The sequence below is a fragment of the Poeciliopsis prolifica genome, unplaced genomic scaffold (genome assembly GCF_027474105.1).
Source record: "Poeciliopsis prolifica strain line A6 unplaced genomic scaffold, Auburn_PproV2 SCAFFOLD049, whole genome shotgun sequence".
Taxonomy (NCBI): Eukaryota; Metazoa; Chordata; class Actinopteri; order Cyprinodontiformes; family Poeciliidae; genus Poeciliopsis; species Poeciliopsis prolifica.
The window spans coordinates 3,142,900-3,165,858 of NW_026562424.1; the positions used below are offsets into that span (position 1 = coordinate 3,142,900).

A 22,959-nucleotide genomic window follows, 5' to 3' on the forward strand; every position below is an offset into this window, starting at 1 on the left:
CAGAAAGTCATCCCTCCATGGCTCCATCATTAACACTTTGACAACGTTTGTACCAGTTTCTCTTAGAAGTAGCTCCTATAATGAGCTCAGCAGATCCACCAGGTGTTTGCTAATTGCTGGGGGCTAGTCGTAAGGAGCTGAGTGGAGGAGTCGTGGTGAAACTGCAGCTCTGAGGAGGAGCTGTGTCTGGAAGGCGGAGCTAGGTCCACCCAGGATTTTTGCACAGCTGAATGGTTGCCATAGAGATTAAAGGATTTCTCAAACTTTCATGTAAGAATCAAAGCAACACTCCAAGTTTGACCGAATAAAATTACAATATGATGTAAAGCTCAAAAAAGATTATTTTGTTTTTAGGTTTTATACTTCTAGCTGGAAAAGAAGGATTAATGCATGACCAATAATTCTTAATTTATTAGTTCTGATACAAAGAAAGTTTTAGCCACAAAAAATATTTATTTTTTAAATAAACATTTTTTTGTCAAGTGATTCTTGCCTCTGTTGTTTAATAGTAATTTCCCACATTTGACATTGTAAATCACAAAAAAGGACAATAAAATCCGATCTTTATTCTTCCTTAAATAAATTATCTGAATTATTTAATGAACACAATACAAGAAAGTTGTTTTATTAATATAAATTGTTCTTTATTTCTAATCAAAGCAGTATAAGACACTTTTTTAGCCTTCATATAACTTTAAGCATGTTGTGTTTTAAAATGTTTAAAAATCACTGAACACTGTTATGTTTTTTGTCCACCATAAAATCAACTAGATAAAACAAATTTCACCTGAAAGTCCAAAGCAAACACAAAGCTTCATAAATATTGCATTGCAGTTGTGAATAGTTCACTTTGCATTTCATTATGCTTTATACTTTAATCCACCGTAACTTTGAGCAGCACAGCTCTATTAAATATACTTGCTTTCGTAATTATATCATCAATATACTTACAAAAGCAAGTATATTATCAATACTTACTAACATTAAGAGAAGATACATTATTATCAGTAATTCTGCATAGACTTACTGGTTTGTTGTTCAAACTCATATGTACAAAATAACACAGGGAATGGTTCGAAAAACACACACTGTGTTTGGTACATTCGCTAAATCAAATGACCATCTGATACATTTCATAGAAACAATGATCATTGCAAATGTACTGGAAATTTCATGCGTTTGTGGGAGTTGCTCCTTCGGCTCCTGGTTCTGCTCCTCCTCCTTCATTCTCATTAATCATCTGGTTGTATTTGCTCTTGAAAAATCCAGCCTGAGAGCAACAGGAACGAGAGAACAAGATAAGTGAGGGAAGGCTTAAGATAAACATTTAAAGGTGACTTATCACGCTTCCTTGAACATGGTGGGCGATGCAGACGATGTACATTATATCCGGTCCACAAAATAAAATATTTCAGTCTAATCAGTTCTGCCTTTTTTGAGCTCCTTTCAAAATTAGTTGTTGTAAGATCTCCTCTCACTTTAAGTCTAAATAAGCGGCAATTAGCCATGTCACACCAAATTGACATTTACTGTACACTTGCACACAACAATGGTTTGCAACATATATCTTTGAAAAGCAAATGTGGGGTCTCCTGCACAATCAATACAAATGCAGAAAGTTGACTTATCTGAACGATAAGTCAACAACAAAAATTTGTCTTTTTCAGCAGCCATTGTACTGCGATTAAAACCAGCAGACCAAATGGGCTGGGCTCTGCAGGGGCTGTTAGGTAACATAGCAGTATTACTCAGCTTCTGCTGTTTTTGAAATGGCTAATTTTCCAGACACTAAGAGGCACTCAGTTATTCCTAGAAAATGTCTGGATGAAGAACTTGGGCTGTTTTTAGAGACAGTAGAGACAGAAAGGAAAGCATGAACACAATGAAAATGGGAATTTTGCAAAAAAAAATTAAGAAATCTGTTTGTTGAAATTACTGGTCATGTTTTGTCAATCACTTTCAACAGGAAATCTTTGGGATTTTAAGAAAATCTTAGTTGACTCACCTTATACAGACCAGCAGTTAGTAGAGCCAGAAATGCCAATCCTCCCAGAGATCCTCCTATAATCTCTTTAGTGAAATCTGGTTTGGGAAACACTTCTATCTCTGCTTCAATCTGAAAATGAGAGGTTCAGAAGTTTAAAATCCTTAAAAGGTCTGATTGGTACTAAGATGTTGATAGTAACTTGCTGTCACCTTGTGAACAGGGGGGTCACTATTAGAAGCTGTAGAGAAGAAGATGTACTGGCTTTCATCATACTCTAGACTGGCTGTACTGGTCAGGAGAAACTTAGCAGATGAAAGTCCAATCTGAGAGACAGAAACACATATCCGGGATGATGAGATTTTTTATATATATATTTTTTTTTTTTACATTTTACAGCCTAGTCAGTGCATCTATATCAACTTCACATCATTTACCTGTTCTATCCATCCTGAACTGATGTTTGCAGAGATGGTGTATGTTTTTTCCTTGTTTCTTTCCATGAACTCAGAGCACCTGAACACTCTGCACTTCGCAACAGTGCAGTCCTGTTCCAAAATTAAAGATCCATGATACTGATTAACTGTGAGAATTTCAGAAGACTAAATGCAAAAACTGAATCAAAAGGCATTTTAAGAAAGTATTAATTCTGTGATGTGAATCCAATATTCAGTCATGAATTCACAGTTTAAATACACAAGATACATGTCACATTATGTGAAACATATTTGGAAATAGCTTAACATTTCTTTAAACGTTAAAGAGCTACTCCTTTATTAAAAAACACTGCATAAAGACATACTTACCAATATTTTCTTTTCTTTTATTGTATTAACAAAGTCAGTGTCAGTAGGTTCTTCATCTCTGCTGCTCTGACAGTCTGGAATCTGAAAACAGAGCTCCACCTCATCAGTTTAAGTCTTATTTACATTTAATTATTTCTAGGTGGAGCATTTGTCACCTGAAAACTGCTCATGTCCACCCAGATGTCTTTGCCACCAAGTTTTACAGGAACTTTAATCACCACAGTCAAATTTAGTGGTCTGATGGTGTTAAAAACCTAAAAAAGTGGGAATAAAACATAAAGAACCCAAATGATATTAATACTGTATTTGAATATAGAAGCCATTTCTGATCTAACTTATTAAAATTTTCTTTTACCTTTATTTTTTGCTCAAGTGGTTTCTGAACAGCATTTTCACCAAATGTGAAATTGTTGTAGCTGAGGGAGCTGAGCACACATTTCATACATTCATTTAATAAGATATATTTAAACTATTGACGTTTTTTTAAATAAATTATTCATTCCACTTAACAAACCTTTCAATTGTGACAAAAACACTGTACTTGACATCAATGTCTTTGTTTTTGTAAAGTTCACTGGAAGGGGAATGGCGCTCATTGTCACTATAAAAGCAAGATCAAATAAAAATTAGTTAAAACTTCAGCATCAAAGAGCTGCACCTTAAACTCATAAATTGTACCTGGTGGCGGTCGCAGTCACTTCGATCTTTCTACGAAGATCACTGTTGGTGTTGAAACCATATGAGACAATGAAGATTGCCTAAAACGGAAATGAAAGAGGGATCAGAAGACGTCCTCTTCTACTTAAATAATGAGTGAAGGAGCAGCACAAACTAACCGCAGAGTTGCTTCTGAATATTGGTTTGTCGATACTACAGACTGTCTTTCCTTTAGTTACACCATCCTCACTGTCCACAGAGTTGCACTCAATTCGTCCCTGCAATAAAACACAGATCATCAGCTTGTTGCAGAAGCTTCACCAACATAAATTAATGTTAGTGTCTTACTTCCAGACGTGTAACCTTCCTGTAGGAGAGCCCAACGGGGTATGTGAGAGTAATGCGACTGTTGTACGAGTTTTCTCCTCTGTTCTTCACTGAGACAGTCACATTCACAAGTTCATCTATGCCGACCCTAACCACTGAGGATCTGAAAAAACATGATAAATGACAAGTGCATAAAGCTTGTGATATCATTTATTGTCCACTCTACATTTTGGTCAGTCCGTGCTGAACATTTAACATTGAATATTTTTTAAAATGGGAAAACTTCACACAGGAAAATGTGATTTTTGTTTTCAAGAAGAGACAGTAAAACATGTCTTATTGTTCTGTTCCAAATTTTCAATTGAGAGAAAGGAACTGGTTTGTTTACCCAAGCAATTGCAGTTGAATATACAAGCCGTTTTGCATAAACTTTTCTGTTTTGAATCTTTTTTTTTGTTGTTGTTGTTGTTAGGGCACCTTAAGAAGTAAAATCAATAGAGAGAATGTGATTACTTTGTCCAGGCTGACCCTGAAACATTCGGACCAGAACCCCTCCAAACCTACTCGGGACAAGAGTCTATAGGAAATGGATGAATGGATTTTTTTTTTATTCTTAGTTTTAAAAATTGCCTATCGATCCACACTCCATTCCAATATGTGGCGGTAATGCACATCTAAAAGTTGCTTGCCAGCCGTCATAAAAAGGAATACATAGTAGTTCTGTTCCTAACCACTAGGGGGAATAGCAGAATAAGACAAAGAGATGTAAAACGGAGAAGAAATTGTGCTTGACAATAATTGCCGACGTGTTTTGCTCTCTTGTAAAGAACAAAACCCACAAATAAATCTTCCCGGATGCGAATTAATCAGTAGCTCGACTTCTTGAAATGGTTTCAGAAGACAGTCAGTGGAAGATTTAAGCATCAAAATGGCGGCGCGTCATTCGCCGGAGCCGTCAGACTTTACCCAGCCTGGAAGAAGGACTTCTCCCCGGATCAGATCGCTCAAAGCTCGACCAGGAAGACGGTGAAGTACAAATAAATACACCTTTTTATGTTATGGCAAAGAGGCAGAGCTAATATTTAGCGCCTTTACTTTCATGGTAGATAATGAATAGGACTATTATGAAGTGATTTTTACCGAAAACGTAATGAAAGTTTATGATTCACAGACTCGCCCAGCAACAGGGAAGAGTCGTTTCAGTTAACCTCTCGCGATATGCTAGTAATCTCATGATAAATCATTTCCATTGTCACGATGAACGTTTTTAAGGGCAATTTTGATGGCAGATACTTCAGAATCTATTTTTAATTTAATATTTGCTGTGTTTAACAGTTTGTTCTATGTAAAAAAAATAAACAGGAAAAAAAGTTTATTCACCCACTGAAAAGCAGGAGTTCACATTTTTCTATGCTTCTGATGTATTGCATTATAATGATGTTTTACTATAAAGTGGGATTTAGGCACTGAAGAAGTGAGATGCTAGTAGTTTGACTAATAGTTATGTTTCTAACCAGCAGGGGACACAGCAAAATAAAATGGAGAGACATAAAACAGAGAAGCTGCTGAGCTGGAGAATGTGTTGTGTTTTATCCATCTGTTAAGAAACTCACAAATAAATGTTCTTGGATTGTAACCTGTGAGTGACTCGACTTCATGACAAAGGTGAAGCCAAGTGCAAAGAGACCTTCAAAACTGGACTAACAGTCAGCGCAGAGGTCAAGACTGTGAAAACATAGTAGCATCTTCCCTGACCTTAATATTGAAGAGTAGTGCTGAATCTTACTATGCAGTAAATCCTCAATATCTTGCAAAATATGATTACATTTGCATTTATGTATGATGATAGATGTGACTTTTTGCTACTTGCCGTCAGATCATTTGGGAATGTGCCAAAAGAAATATTTCTGGGACATAAAACAGAAGAAGCACAGTCTGAGATTTATTGTAAATCTTACTTTTACCAAACAAATACAAATGTGTAAGTTTTGCAGACATAACGTATATAGTTCACCGGACATATCAAGGCTTTACTTTCAGAAACAAATCTCTTACTTGGTGAAGTTAAAATCCACCTTCAAGTTATCTTCACACACTTCATCAGCTCCACAACTGATCTCAAACCCAATCTGTGAATGACAGTAAACCATTAAGCAGATCGACTCAGAGTCACAAAAAGTCACATTTAGGTCAATCCTATGTTTTTGAAATTACTTTGTGATTTAATGTTTTGTATAAAACGGTCCTACTGGTAACCATAAAAGAAACTCATCAACCAGACGTGGGAAGTTTAAAGCTCAGTAAAGATTTTTCTGTTCAGATTCAGGATGTACAGGAGTTACTCACAGGATGAAATGTTGTGGTTTTAACCTGTGGAGAAAGGCTTGGTCTTGGGTTTGAACCAGAAGGCAAACCATCAAATGTGAATCTGAGCTCATTATTGAGTGGATTGAGAGCATCTTCTGGACAAGACTGCAAGGCATTGAGATATAAAGGTGATTAATTAAAATAACTATTGAATATTATACAGTTGTATAAGATTACTGTAACAGTTCCATTATAACTTACCTCAATAAAGAAGTCCACGTCAGTGCATTCTATCCTATTTAAATCAATTTTAAGAGATCCACTCTTGTGTCTCACATCCTTGCTGATCTCAGCTCGGTTGTTTGGTATCTTACGATTTGCGTCCAAAGTTAAGGTGAAATTAACCTGTGCTTTAGCTGCAAGATGTGTTTTGTTTGATTAAAGTTCTCAAATAAAATGATGGAAAAATAGAAAAACTAAAGTAAGAAATGTACCTTCTTTCACATTAGACAGTTTGCTCATAGTGAAGCAGACAGCAGCCTTGCTTGGCAGTTGTTTTGAACAGTCTGGGTTTTGAGTTGGGATTTGATTTGGGTTGAATGTCACAGTGGCAGTCACTGATACAACTGGTCTGGATCTAGAAACAGAAAAATCATGTTTGTTTTGAGATTATGATGCAATTAACAACTTTATTGAGAGTTTTTATTGTTTAAACATATTTAGGTTGCAAATGGAGAATAATTTGTTAAATTCTTTAAGATATGTTAAGATATGTGTTAATAAATAACAATACTGGGGACTTACCTGAGTAAGATTACTTTCCCCTTTGAACCCACTGCTAAGTCAGGAAGTCCATCACCACTCTGATCGTAGGAAGACTGACTGATTGAGATGCCAAATAACTTCAGGCCTGATTGGACGGCAGATGCAGCAATTCTCTGTGTAATGAGAAACATCTCGATTTCTCAAGTTTATCCATCAATTTTTTATAATTAACCTAATGTAAGTACTAGGTAAGACATAATGGGCACATTTCTAAGTATAATTTAGATAAGCCAACAAACCTAACAATCGTGATTAAGCACTTTCTGAGGAAGCCAGAGTCGCTGAGAGAACTTCAAGAATAATGTGAAGAACATTCAATAAAGATCCTACCAACTGTGAAGGTTAGACTCATGTTGATAAATAAAACCATTTGATGGTTTATGCTTGTGTTTCACTCACCTGTGAGTAAGTAGGATTTATTTTTCTTCCTCCCTCTCCTCGGAAAATGTAGATGCTGCCTTGGCCATCATTCTCCAAAGGAGCTCCAACGGCCAAATCATTGAATGTGTCTGCATTTATATCAGGCAGAACAGCAAGAGACGACCCAAACCTTCCTCTGACAGACACATCACCTCTTAGTGTGGTGATTTGTGATGGATTATCAAAATAACAAACCACACTCTGGAAAAATGAGAGGATGAGAAAACTTTATTTTCTCATTTAACAGGAGGTTAAATAAATGAACATAAATGACTCAGCATTTACCAAACGACTTAATTCACAGACATAAACACGTCCTTCTCTATCAACGTCTTTATACATCGGAGAGGATATGAGGATGAGATCAGTAACACCATCAGAATCCACATCCATGGCACAAACCTCAGCCCCAAAATATTCACCAGTCTGGAGAAAACAAGAAGAAATGGACATCAGAAACAAGCCTAAATTTGTTTACACAGTTAGTGTTATAACGCGATCACAATAATTCAGAAATAGCATTCAGCAGCAATACCAATGTTAACTAATGGGCCACAAGTCATATGAAACACGTATCCTCTGTTCAATTAATTCCCTCTGTCACTGAGAATGTCAACATTTGTACATCTTAATTGGTTAAGTACAAAGAAAATGTACCTGAGCCTCTGAATTTGTAAAAAGTAATCAAATAATTTCTAAAACATTTCATCAATTTTGTATTTAGCAAATGGTAGTAGCTTTGGTTTTCATAGCTGACCTACAACAACAATAGTTTGGTCTAATTTAATGCCAGACACAGAGGAAAGACAGTTGTTCATCTTTTTATAGAATGGATGTATTGTTCCTACCTGTTGTTCAAAGGGTCTGATTCGATCTCTCAGTTGTTCATTGAAAGCTGTCATAACAACTCCTTTGTGTTGATTTCTTGGAGCACCAAGAATTGTCAGTGGACCATTGTTGGTTTTAGCAACATCCATGGAATAACCTGGAGTTTAACGGTTAAATAGTCAGAGACATCAGGGAAAATAGTTTTTTGAAATGTTTAAATGTTTTGGGCAGTAAAGTTGTGAAACAGATTGCAGTATCTACACTCTGCTTTTTAATAGACAAACATCAGATATCTGGATCGAACTTTTTCTGAAATCATACAGTAAAAGTCACATTTTGTCCTGTTCTTACCAAGGTAACTGTCAGGCTCAATGGACGATGGCTCAAATGATACTGTGTTTAAAACATTGCTAAGCAAGTATTTCTTGTAGCCTCCTTTCCACTGGTTAGCACCAACCATTGTCATCTGAATATACTGCAATGCAAGAACAGAGAGAACCTTTTACTTCAAATACGGGTTTTTAACGCCGTAAGACTCGGAACATTTTTCTTTCTTATTTACCCCAGACACATAAGCTGTTCTGAAGCCTTCTTGAGACATTTCTTGTTCCAGCGTCTCTCCACCACTTTGTGATCCTGTAAATTCAAAATAAATTAAGTATTACTTTACACAGTTCTTTTGAGTTCCTCTACACCACAGAGCACAACAGTAACTTAAATTTAGTCAATACTGAGTAGTTCTATATATTTGTCTTTTGTATTTGTAGCTAGCCACTGTTTGCTATGAAACAAAATGTGTTCATGTCACTGAAAAATGAACAAATGTTTCAGATGTTAAGTTATACATTTATACCTTCAATGGAAAAAATTTTGGCCTGCAAGTTGTCCCGTATTTTGTCAAGAGCATCAAAGCTTCCCACTTCAAACACAAAATTGTCAGCAGGTTGAGATGCAATCGTTCTGAGCTCTTCTTTTGCATTATATTTTTTGAATGCATTCCCCACCTAGAGGCAGAAATACAATGCGAGTAAAACATTATGCTGCAGTAGTTCTTTTCAAAACAAACATATATGTTTGCATGTAATTGTAAAAGAAAAATAATAGAAACCGCTTACCCCAATAGCGAATCGAATAATGTTTTTTCGATCAGCTGACTGTGTTGCTGTGGGTAAGTTTCCTCTATCATTAGACTCTCCATCTGTAATCACTATTAAAATTCTTTTCACATTTGACCTGGAACCCCTTCGTGGTGAGAAGACATCATCCCTGTTAAAAAATATATTATTATTATTTGTGTTCCTCCATCGTTGCCCCCTTTTTTTTCTCTCTTTTGAAAAATGTCGCGTGAACAAACTGGAATGTTGGGTTGTTCCCCTCCTACATGTCATAGCTTTTGTTTTACCAGTGTTGTGGTTTTCAGAAATATTTAAATATTGTCCTGGATTAAAAATAAAATCAATTTAAAAAAAAACACACACAAACCACAATATTTAACAAGTAGCAGTTGTTAGGAGTATAAAGTTGGTTAAATTAATTTTAGAAAACAGTTAACCTTTGTGCATATGAAATATTAAATGTAGCATGAACATTTTGAGTAGTTTCTAAGTTAGGTAAACTTAGATAAAGATCCAAACTAAAACAACTGCTGACTCTCTGAACTTAAATAAATTTCTAAGGAGGGTCTTCAGACAGGTGGGGGTTGTACTCCCTCAAGGGGTATGGAGACACAGGGAGTCTGTCTCTTATCAGGATCACTGAATTCTTGGGTGTTGGTTGGAGAGTTCAGTAAACACTAAAACTTTAAGAAAAGTCTTCTACAAGTATAATCAAATGTATTAAGATAGCTCCCTTAAGCATTAACAGCATGTTCTGAATTAGTTAGTCTCTAACTATAATATTGCATGTATTTTATATTACTGAAATACAATAGGATTAGGAAACTATTTTACTTCCAAAATATTTCAGGTATTCTAAATGAGCTTTTCTTAAAAAAGATAACCCTGCAGTTTTTAGATCCAAACTCATAGTTATTATTTGGCATTAGATTTTTGTGCCAGTTTAAAATAGAAATTAGTTTCTTGTTGAATTACTGAGACAGAAAACCATTACGTCTAGCTGCAGCTCATAAATTTTGGTCTGGAATGTCAAAGGAGGAGACTGGTACGAGACGACTCTAGTGGAGTCTCCATATATTTGCTTATCGGTTTTTTAGCAGATCTCAAGCAGGGTAATAAAATTAACATTAAACAGCCCTGCAATAGGGAAGACACACCTTCTAATGCATATATTTCAATTAAGGGAATACACATCCTTACAAAAAGATCTGTTTTACAGCAGAAGATCGAATTGCTTTGTTCATCAGTGAGCAATTCCCAAAAATGCATTTTTGTCTTTCCTTTTCCACTCGTTGCAGGTAATTCTATGTTTCGTCATGTGTTGGACTTCTTGATGATCTGGGTGTAATGCTGATGTAACAATTATGTATGCATTGAATTCTCTGGATAAAGCTCTAGATATTTATGAAGTCTGATGTCGAATGGTTGTTTCCCTGCACATTGCGGAGTCCTGGATCTGGGAACTAGAGGAAAATTAGGAGCCAAGTGAAGTTATTCCTCTAAGTTTTAACACAGTAATAGTCGTAAGGACACTCGAATGCTAAAAAATATATTCATTTAAGTCACACCACTCTTGAGGCTATTTATGCATAATGACTGACCACCTCGCCAGAAAATACTTTATATTGCGCTCCTTGGCACATCAGGGCAGCAGATATTTTTTTCTAAAAACATTTCTTTATTTTAACTCACTATCATGCAATAAGTGCACAGATTTAATCTTCTTTTAAGTCTACTCTCATATTTTATAAAGTAGTTTGATTTGCTTTATTTTTTTTTATATATGTAACTATCAAGTAGACAAAGGTAAATATTTTTAGTTTCCTTACGATATCTTAAAGACAAGGATAATAGTATCTATCTTCTCATCTAAAAATAATCTACCTATCAACCTATCATAAATCGTCAGATTTTCATTCATCATTATTTTTCCTAGTGGGTAAAAACTACATTACCTCCTGAAACAACATGTCTCTTTAAACAGAAAAATTGACTTTCTAAACTTTTCATGATCAAATTTAGTTTTGTGTATTTAAGCTTTCTCGATAATAATATTGAAATAATTTGGTGAAATATACACTAAACACGTCAGAAATACTTACACAACATTTTGAATGGCACTAGCTGTATATGTTCCTCCATATAACTGATGGATGTTGTCAATTTGAGATTATATTATTTGTGTTCCTCCATCGTTGCCCTGTTTTCTCTCTTAAAAAAATGTAGTGTGAACAAACTGGAGTGTTGGGTTGTTCCCCTCCTACAGTCATAGCTTTGTTTTACCAGTGTTGTGGTTTTCAGAAATATTTAAATATTGTCCTGGATTAAAAATTAAAACAATAAAAACAACAACAAAAAACCCACAAACCACAATATTTAACAAGTAGCAGTAATAGTTGTAAGTACACTCAATGCTAAAAAATGTATTAATTTAAGTTTCACCACTCTAGAGGTTATTTATGCATAATGACTGACCACCTCGGGCAGAAAATATTTTATATTGCGCTCCTTGGCACATCAGGGCAGCAAATATCTTCGTCTAAAAACATTTTATTTATTTTAACCCACTATTATGCAATAAGTACACAGACTTGATCTTATTTTAAGTTTACTTCTCTCATATTTTATTAAGTAGTTTAATCTGAAACTGCATATTTTGCATATGCATTTTTTTAAAAATATGCATCTATCAAGTAGCCAAAAGTAAATATTTTTAGTTTCCATACAATATCTTAAAGAGAAGGGTAATGGTATTGCTCTATATATCTAAAAGTAATCTACCTATCAACCTGTCTAGAATGTTGTTCGAGTTTCATTCATAATTATTTTTCCTAGTGGGTAAAAACTACATTAACTCCTGAAACATGTCTGACTTTCTAAACTTTTCATGATCAAATTTAGTTTTGTTTATTTAAGCTTTCTCTATGATATATTGGAATAATTTGGTGAACTATACTCTAACATGTGAGAAATACTTACACAACATTTTGAATGGCACTAGCTGTATATGTTCCTCCACCTGATTGACGGATGTTGTCAATTTGAGATTCCCAGTTGAAGGTTCTAAAAGTGCTAAAGTAGTAATGCGTTGTTGGAGAAAAGGAAAACTGGGTAATGGCAAACTGCAAAATGAAAAAGTGGATATGAAGTTAAAACTACTTTCAATAAAAATCAACTACAGTAAATTAAAAGCAGCAATGACCTTAAAGGAGATGTACACTTTGAAACATAACAAGGTTTTTGATGAAGTTATAAGTCTCACCTGTGTGTCTCTTCCCAGGAATGTTTTGATCAGACTTTTCACAAATACTTTCATTCTGATGAATCATCAGAAGCTACACTGCCTGAGCCATCCAGCAGAAATGCAATGTCAGCTTGGGTTCGACACTCTGTGAAAAGAGATCAGAGATCCAGACCAGTTTCAAACCCCGTTATTTAAGTGTGTTGATGAGAACGTTAACCTCCAGTTTGCAGAGGCAGTGAAATAATTATGATGGAACAAGCTCACTGTACTTGCCTTCAGTCACAGACGGGTAAGACTTTCCAATTGCATTACCCTGATCGATCTCATAGCACAAACCATTGTATGGTGATAGTTTTGCAGTCTCTGGGAATGGTTGGACCACAGGCCTAGAAAATTTGTGAATATACCTTTACATTTTTATCCTTTATTTATTCATTCATAATTTTCTGCAGCTCATCCTCTCACCATTGTGTTTTGTGTTGATGGATCATTTGCCATTGCCAAACCAAGAGACATGTTGACTGCAGCTCTTTGCTGTAAAAACAATCACTTGTAATGACGACTTGCCCAAATTATCACTCATTAAAAATTATTCCCATAAATTACAGTAATTTGCAGCATTCACTTTGTTTTAATCTAAATGTCTCCCAACTGAAGTCTTATAACACCAGTTTGGTCAAAGGTTGACTTAGCCAAATGTTGCTCCATAAGCCTTAGATCACAAAAAGGATAAGGAAGCTGTTAAAGGGAATTTTTTGCTCTATTTTTAATTAAATGGCAACAAGATTTAAAAACAAGAAGGGAAGGTTGACCTTGGATAAGAAAGATTTTTTCACCCTTATGGATTTTGTCCTTTTGGGGCCTCAAATAAATTTTGGCATCCAACAGAGCAAATAGAGAAGCTAATAATTTCCCCTAAACCTGGGTGTTCACTGGATGTTACATTATCTTTGGCTAATATTGAAACTTCAGCTTAAATATCTAAGTTTGATGGAGGAAATACTTGTTTACTGGACTGCATGTCTGACATTGTTCAGAATTTAGTGCAAAATCCTTGGAGCTCCTGGTGCATACCACATCTGGTTATGAGATCAAATTTGTAAGTTTAAATATCTTTATTGTGAAATTTGTTCATTCACAATATCAGGAGTAAAATGATTCCTACCTAGAGCAGCAAGATTGCTGCAACTGCCTCCCCTGTTGCACTGATATATCCGTCCTCTTTTATTCCCTTGGTACTGCTGTAGTGGGGCACTGACAAGCAGACTGAGAGAAACACAGACAAACATTGGTTACAACATATTACAAAAGAGATTTTAAAAATTAAATCAAGATGACTCACTCTGATTGTCTTTGCACCACCTGGTATCCAAAACTTTCATCAGACTGACTCAGGGTTCTCCAAGACCCAGAATCAACATTAAAGCCGACTACAGCTTTTAGCACTGAGGAAAAAAAGAAGAAAAAATCCACAGAATTTTTTTAATTCAATCAATCAAATTTTATTTGTATGGCACATTTCATCAGCAAGGCATTTAAAAGTGCTTTACATAATAAATACAAAAATACAATGTCATGCAACATAAAATCAACAATCAAGAACTACATTAAGTTAATATGTTTAATATTAAACATATTAAATAATGTTTAATATTTAATATATTAAACATTTTTAATATTTAACCTACAAAACTCTCCCAATTGACATTGACCTACTGGGCCCTTCAAAAACTCAGTTAAATGTGATATTTATAATTCAAAGCTATTATGGTTTTGCTTTTACTTTTTGTTAAATTATTCTGTTTTAATTACTGAGTTTGCTAATATTTTGATGAAGACTTCAGGAGAGAACTAATATGTTCTGCAATGCCTGAGTTTAACCACCAGGAGGCACTAAAGACCAAACTTTTTAAATGTCATAAGAAACGGGAACAAGAAAGTGACCAGTGTAAGTTGAACATTGCAGTCAAGTTTTAATATTTATTTAGAACAGATAAATGTCTCGATGTGCCATAATGTTGAACAAAAACAAAACTGAAGTTATTTTGTTTGGACCCAAAGAAACAATACAGAATCAGCACATATATTCAGTTCAATAAATAGAAATTATTGATCAGGCCCACAATCTGAGTGTAGTGATGGAGTCAGACCTGAACGTTCCGAGTCTCATAAATACGGTTGCAAACTCGGCCTTCTATCACCTGTAGAACACGTCCAGACTTAAAGGAGCAAGATCTAGAGAAATTCAACCGTACGTTCATCTTCAGTTGCATTGATTCTTGCAAAGGTGTCTTCACAAGTCTGCCTAAAAAAAGTAATCCTCCAAAATGCTGCTGCTCATGTTCTGACTAAAACCAGGACGTCGTAGCACATCGCCCCAGTTTTAAGGTCCCTCTACTGGCTCCCTGTAGCTCAGAGGATAGACTTTAAAATACTGATGTCAGTTTATAAATCTTTGAACGGCTTAGCAACTCAACACATTAAAGATCAGCTGTTGTCATAGCAAACTTCCAGACCTCTCAGGTCTTCTGGTTCTGATCTGCTGTGCATCTAGATCCGGAACCAAACATGGAGAAGCAGCATTCAGCTTCTATTCGCCACAAATCTGGAACAAACTTCTAGAAAACAGGAAAACACCTGAAACACTGAGTGCCTTTAAATCTAAACTAAAAACCCACCTGTTGAGAGTTGCCTTTCATTTGTTGTAACGACACATTGATCAGCATATCTGATGTTTTTCCTTGATAATTTTGATGATGACATTTGACAAAATGCAATGTCTATTGCTAGTAGAGGGGCACCGATTGCAGTTTTCTGGCCAATCGCTGATTTTTTGCCCTTTAGAAAGTCTGACCTGCTGATTCTGAGATTTGCTGATTCCTTTTTTTCTGAATTTTTGCTAAATATAGCCATAAAGTCGCTGAGTTGGCAACAGGGGGCTGACTGTTAACTGGAAAAAAGCACACATGACCTGGTGGGCATGTCTGGAAGAGGACAGTGGTCGACTTTTAGACCTTTGCTGAGGTAGATAAGATTATTGGGTAAGATCGGCTTCAAATGTAAGTATCGATCACAATCTCACAAAATTAACAAAAATTAAGGAACCCCTAATTACTTGTTTTATAATCAATGACTGTGTGATGTAAAGCACTCCTAACTGCCTTGGTGCTGAAATGTGCTATACAAATAAACTTGACTTTCGCTGTTAGAATCGATTTCTACACTTCATACGAAGTGTTGGAAAGCGTGTGGTCTGTGTTTTCTATACTTCCTGTTCTTGTACCATTTCTAAATGTCTCTGTGTCCTTTTGGTTTTGACTCTTTCACACCTGGTTGTGGTGTATTTGTGTACCACTTATTTACCGGTCTGTGTTTTGCTATTCGTTCTCTGACAGCTGTCTCATCTGCTTCTCGGTTGATTCTTATTCCACTCATCAGTTCATCTCAGAATATGTTCCCCTTTTGATTCTTTAGTCACTGCTGGTTCATCTGCTTTGTCAGCCGGCCTGCTTTGTGTAACTCATTGTCTTCCTCTTTCTGGTTTGTTATACATTTATTTAGTTTCATTGTCTTATTGTTAATTTTTGTCTCATTGAACACACATTTTCACTTCCCTTCTGCCTCCCATTGTCCTGTATTGGGGTGCTACTCACCCACTGCCACGAAGATTGTGACAGTAAAATGTTTTCAGTTACTTTTACAGAAAACCTGCATTTAAAACCTTTCATCCAAGAGACACCATTAAAAGTTCAGCTTTTTTCTGTTTGCTTCTGCCACCAGTTCACTCAGCCAATCTCAACATTTTCACTTGATTTCACATTCAGTGTTTTCTTTATTTAAGCAGGTTCAAACCCCACAGAGATAAAAGTCTCATTTGAAAGAGGAACTTGTGTAAACATTGAAATGCTTACACAGAACAAAGATGTATACAACAGTTAGACCATTAAAAATTAATTTAAGAGCGTTGACTCTCGTTAATAGATTCACGTTGCTTATTAAGAAAAGTTCAAAATAATTCCAAAGAAATAAAATCCAACATTTGAGAACTGTCGAAAAGTATGGACTAAGTAAAAGACGATATTTGTCATATTGAAGAACATTTAATAGTCACAGTTAAAGTAGTTACACAGTTGCATTTAAAAGTTAAATGTAATGACAATTTTAAATTGTAATGACAATTTTTAACATAAATACTGATGATAAATCACTGAAAGATAAAGGAAGCAAATCCAAATGCAAGTATAAAATGTTTCTCACAGACTGAAAAGTGATCAAGACTTCAGCATCTTGAGGAATTAAAGTAACTGTCTGCTCTATTGCACCAAGAGACTTAAAAGGGAAATGGCCTGCACTTGCCTAGCACTTTAAGTTTAGAGTACTTGAAACTGGTTCACACTGCATTCAGTTATTCACATTTGCAGACTTAGGAGTGGGGGTTTGAGCTGGTTACAAGACAAATTCCTATCACCATCGCCACATAATAAACTTTACTTTTGTTACATTTTACTTTTGGATGATATACAAAAGCTATTTAAATGTTCTTATCTCTTGTACTTCTATGTCATTTTTGTGTTTGGTTTTTTTTTACGCGTCCAAGATAAAACAGAAGATTATTTTACTGTCTGCAGCTTCCATCAGATAATTAGTTGTCACACTGGCAGATCACGTAAAATATCTGCATAAAATCAGAAGAAACAAACTTTTCTTACCTGAACAGAAAAGTGCCACAGTAATTATCCAATCCATTGTGTTTCTGGCATCGAGATCAAACTAAAAGTGTGATTTCTACCCTGGTCAACCAATTTAAACTGAGAGGGTGTGCATTACTTTTTTCTTGACGTAGGAGGAGTTACAGCAGGTCACTTTTAACTCAAATGAGAAATATTTTCATTTACCTTCTTCTCTTCTGACCTTTTAACATTTTAATGTGAGGTCAAGCAGCTTCAGTTCAGGGTAAACCAATGGGTGGAGGCAACAGAATCAGTATTTAGTCATCTGTGTTTGGGTTATCTTAAGTAATGTCCTAATAAGGCATTGTTTTGCCATCTGCGTGGGTTTGGTTATTTAGCTTAATCTGGTCATGAAGAAATTAAGTCACATCCTTAAAAGTAACCCTCTGTGAGTGTTTGTTGTTGCCTGCCCTGATAGATAGCAGCAGTTTCCTTTCTGAAGTAAGCACAATCTTTCTACTGTGGTTTTGATGAATTACTGATGCTGCTTAATTTACATCAAAACACAAAATCTTACCAAGTATTCTTGGTCTATGTCTTAGTACACTTATAAGCAAAATACAGGAACTTGTTTAAAGTCAACAATTCCTTAATAATGATCAAAAGTATTAGTTCCATGAGCAGATTATTTCACTTGTAACATAGAAAAATTTATTATTATAAGTGAAATGATCTGCTGGTGGAACTAGTAATTTTTCAATCAACACTAAGAAATTATTTTTAAGCTCCTTTGTTTTGCTGCAAAGTGACTTGTAAATGAGCTTGAACTTATTTCAAGTGTATTAAGATATTTGCACTAGAAACTAAAGAAAAAATCCCAAAATTACTATTCACTAATAGCTTCTAATTACTTTTTGCATCAAATATCGGGTGCTTTGGTCTGTTTTACTCATAAAATATAGAGGTAGCAACAAACACACTGCTGTTTGCAAGCAGGTTTCTGATGCAATGTGTTTTTGTGCAAGAGTGTGTGTTTGGAGGGAGGGTGAGGATCCGTGCAGGACGTTTTACCCAACTTCCTCACTTTCAGTAAATTTTGCAAAAAAAGAGAAAAGTTGGTTCAAAATAAGCAGAAGCAAACATTGATGCTTCATTATATAAGAAGCGCTGTCTGGCAAAAACAAAAAACAATAAATAAATCAATCATACCATCTTGAAAGTCTTCTCTGGTGTTACATGATGTTCAAAACTAAACTAAAAAGAAGCTAATTACTTTAAAATTAAATGGAAAATACATATAAAAATCTAAAATGCATGACATGCATTATTATCTAGCCTTTTTACTCTGATATCTTTACTTTAAAAATCCAATGCATAGGAAGCAGAACATATTGCTATGACATGTTCTGCTCACCATTGTGAAATCCTCTCTTTAGCTGTGGTTTGGTTACACTTTAAAGTCAGCAGAAATTAAATGGATTCACTGATGACTGGTTTGCAACCCTGGATGGTCCAGATGTACACAGTAGTGGATTGGTGGTGGATGGCCACCACGTCCCAACACGGCTGTGACGTCAGCAAGAAGGTGACGGAGTCATTTTTTGGGCCAAAATCTTGGGGAAAGAGAGAGAGAGAGAGAGAGAGACAGAGAGAGAGACAGAGAGAGAGAGCTGGTTTGCCCCTTCAGAGTGAAGGTGTGAAAATAACCTTAGCAAAGTATAGACTTTCTGACTGATCACTTTCTTTCATGGTTCAAAAAGAAGAGCCATACCTTCCGTAGCAAAATCATCTTCATGCATGACAATGAATGCTATAAGGAATACCTCTGTGTCATTGGCTGCTGTGGGCATAAAAAGGGGAGAAACTCATGGTGTGGTCACCATCCTCCTCTGACCTCTGACCCTATTGAGAACCTTTGGAGTTTCCTCAATTAGAAGATCTGAGGGTGGGATGCAGTTCATGTCAAACAGCAACTCTGAGAAGGTTTTCTGACATCCTGCAAAGAAATTCAAGCAGAAACTTTCCACAAACTCACAAGTCCGATGGATGCAGGAATTGTGCAGGTGATATGAAAGAAGGGCTCCCATGTTAACATGTAACTTAATCTCTTAACATGTTTTTGATTGAAATAGCTTTTGCTTTCGGTACATGTGACCACATAATGCTGCACATTCAAAAAATGACTTTTTCGCAGTTCTTTATAATCCATAAAATGTTTAGAGAATCTGCTGTGCATAATAATTTGGAACAGTGCATTTTGAGTTTTTTTTATTTGTGAAAAAAATATTATTCTCAAGGGGAGGTTTTCTCAGTTAAATTTGATTTATACTGTAATAGTTCATGACTTGAAAATTATACTGACCATTATTTGCATTGACCATTTAATAACATTTGAGAAAATATCACTTGCATAATAATTTGTAACATCTGTGGATTCCCCAAATATATCTTCTGTAAATAAATTTTTTTCATGTACATACTTAATATGCATTAATATGGACAGTGGAGACTATATACAGTCTTTCTCGATTGCAAGCTCACCATTACCATGCCAAGAAGCATCATACCAGGGTATCTTTGCTTATCAAGCTGAATTATCTATCAAATATTTAATAATATTAATTTTCTATTACCAACCCATAAATATTTATGTCCACTGTATTTCTGTACTGATTTTTTTTATGTTATCCGTATAAGAATTAAAATAATCTGTGTGGGAAAAATTTATCATTTAGCCAACTGTCTAGTCATACATCAGTCTTTCGAGCCTTTTCTTGACATAAAAGTTAAAATAAAACTGAACAATTCTGCTTTTTTTATACTTCCTCAATATTCGCATCCTGTTTGTGAGTCAGATCTACATGCTAGTTCTGCATGAGGCAGTCCCTGTGAGCTGGTTATCAAAGATATATGTAATATGTTGCTTATGTCTTGTTGAAGCAGAAAAGAAAAAAGAGATTGCATTCAGCTAAAATAAGCTGGCAGATTTTAGTTGAATTATATTTTGATAAAAATGTCGACTGATCATGTCTAAATAATTGGAAGCTTGCAGCAGGTTCGTCTGCTGCAGACGATGTGTTTTTCCGTTTCACTTCTCGGTTGTAACTCAGCCTTTTGTTGACTGATTTAGCGGCCAGCTCAGGAAGTGAACCTCCCCACTTGCTGTTGCTCATCAGTGATAAAGATTACTCTCTTTTTTTTTTCGGTTTCAAGACTCCCACTCCTCACTCATCACCCAGCTGTGAGTGTGCATGACAAATATAAAAGTCCAACATTTACCAGAGCTTGCTATTCAACAAGATAAACTCTCCCCAAAGAAATGAGTCAAGGCTGTACTGCAGGTTTAAGAGAGATGAAACTAAAGGACACTTATTCTGTTTAGTGTCAATTTTAAGTATTTTTAAAAAAGAAACCTATTTTGCTTTCTATGTTTGATTACGTGGGAAACAAATCCTTAAACTGTATCAACCATCCAGATCATTAAGGTCTTCTGGTTCAAGTCTTACATCCAAACAGAAACTAAACATTAAGAGGCAGCACTTAGTTTTTTTCTCCACTAATTAATTAATTTCAATCTGGTTTGTAATTTGTCATTACTTCAATTCATTCCTGCCTATCTCCAATTTACTTAAGAGTTTTATTTTTTGGGCTGTGGGTGGAAATCCGAGTGACCCACAGTGAACTCATGCATGGACTGGGAGAACATGCAAACTTCATGGAGAAAGACCCCAGACTGGAATTCAAACCCTTCTTGCTCCAAGGTGACAGTTGGAAACTAAAGTGCAATCCCACTAGAACTTGTGGGGCTTAGAGAGCACAGCCACCTATAAACAGCTGGAATTAGCAAATAACATAAAACCCCTCTTAAAAACACTTATAACGGTTTAAACGATTTTAGTAGTTTAAACACAAAGTGTACCTTTTTTGCATGAATGAACAGTGTAATTTGATTACTATCACAAAATCTAATAGTTTTTCTAATTTTCATTCCTGTGCTGTTGCGCAAATACCACGCAGTTCATGTTTTTATATTTATGCTTTTATTTTGAAGGCGTTTTATGCAGTTTCCTCTTTTTTCTTTACGTTCTTTACGATCTGCGTAATGGCGGGGAAGCGATCACTGAAGATGTGAGGAATGTTAATAATCGTGTGACTTGAATGTGTTGATGTTAATTATCACTTCTGACGGTACTGTTTGGCTGCCAGTGTGTGTTCTTAGTCTTTAAAATGTCTCTTTGTTGTTAGTATGGGCGTGATTTAGCATTAAAGCTAATTTAGCCATTAGCATTTAGCCGTTTGCTTTGAGCCGTTAACCTTGAGCCGTTAACCTAGAGCCGTCAGCCTTGAGCAGTTAGCCAGACATTGTTCAAGTTAAAATAGCATTTATGACAAAGGGGATTTATCCTGAGGAATAGGTTTCTTTACTCACGTGTTTATTTTCTGTATTTAAGAGCTGCTTTTTTATTTCTGTATTTTCAGAAACTGCTTTATTCTGTAACAGAATGCATCGCTATGTTTGTAGGTTTCTGATTTACAAATGGGCTTAAAGCGGTAGACACAGGGTGTTAACCGCCACACTGCCACTGATTCTGGAGCCTCCACGTCAAACTATTATTTGCTATTTGTTTTGTGTCCCTAATTGTTTGATGAGATTCCAAAATGTATTATACAATGTTCCATGTACATATTTGAAGCAGAACATTTGACTACAGTTGCTCTTTCTTGCTCTTTCGGGTGGATTGTTTAAATCCTTTCACTAAAAGCAGGGACAAATCGTTACTAGATGTAAGTTTGATGTAAAATAATCATTAAGGGAATGTTGTTGTTCACACGAACTTGTTCAGAATTATTTGGCACTGGTGTGTTAGGGTGTAATGGCCAACATCACTATGGGTTTGACTTTACACTTTCCTTATATTTATGCTTTTATGTTAGTTGTTAGTTTAATAATACAATATGCATGAAGCAAAATAAGTCTCAGAGGTTTACATTCTGGTTAAATTTATGTTAGCTAATGCTCTTTTGTTGTTTATTTATAGATGTCCAGCAACTTCCTGGACTCCTCAAATAGCTGCTAGCAGAGGTAAAATGATACTGACAAACTGTTATTCAAATAGAATTACGACTGCATAGTAAGAATTTTCTAAATAATTAAGCCATTTCAAGTCAAATAACTATTTTTAGAAAATTATTTAATTAAAAGTATAAAGTAGGGCTGTAACCATTCCTCAACTGATTGGAGTTACTTGATTATTAAAATGATAAATGTCTGGGTTTTTGTTCTTTTCAGGCAACCAAGAAGCATCCTTAAAACAACTGGCGCGATACCTGGAGTACGCCAGCCTTCCTCCTCCCGGAGCTGCTGTGTGGTGGCCAGTTCAAAGCTAATGGCGTGGAAGAGTGCCTCAGGTGTGTTTATACAGGTGAGTTAATAGGTAGAACACTGAGGTCGGCTGCGCTGTAGTTGAGTCTTAACGTAAGTGTAGCTTTATGGACAAACCGAAAAATAAATTTATATTATCCTGGTCTCAGCAAATGGGTGGCAGAGTGCATTGTGGTGGTAAATAGCTGTTAGATGTGTTTCTTTGTGACGACAAATAGGTCGAATCCAGTTGTTTACATAGACTTAAAAGCTATAAATTGCTGGCCAAGGTGAGAGTTCATCTATTACATTGACTGAAGATGAATACATACATAAAATACAATCTAGAGTGTAGACATTTGTAAGCCTTCCTCTTCATTATTAAATTGGATATAATTTTTTATATTTTCTTCA

At 35.5% G+C, this 22,959-nt stretch overlaps 1 protein-coding gene across 1 annotated transcript; it reads right to left on the reverse strand.

The window, feature by feature from the left end:
* Positions 1–619: 619 nt before the first annotated feature.
* On the reverse strand, positions 620–17,428 carry LOC129377665 (integrin alpha-D-like). The gene is given in 32 exon segments (XM_055057767.1): positions 620–1,270; positions 2,006–2,116; positions 2,197–2,310; positions 2,422–2,532; positions 2,791–2,871; positions 2,946–3,044; positions 3,146–3,215; positions 3,305–3,391; positions 3,469–3,548; positions 3,627–3,725; positions 3,796–3,937; positions 5,830–5,903; positions 6,121–6,246; positions 6,343–6,497; positions 6,576–6,718; positions 6,886–7,019; positions 7,306–7,527; positions 7,612–7,752; positions 8,175–8,311; positions 8,506–8,629; positions 8,717–8,790; positions 9,008–9,158; positions 9,270–9,420; positions 12,249–12,391; positions 12,532–12,590; positions 12,593–12,658; positions 12,787–12,854; positions 12,856–12,899; positions 12,979–13,049; positions 13,679–13,779; positions 13,856–13,958; positions 17,223–17,428. Coding segments are annotated over 32 exon segments (3,417 nt in total). The 5' UTR covers positions 17,260–17,428; the 3' UTR covers positions 620–1,171.
* Between the last annotated feature and the right edge of the window lie 5,531 nt (positions 17,429–22,959).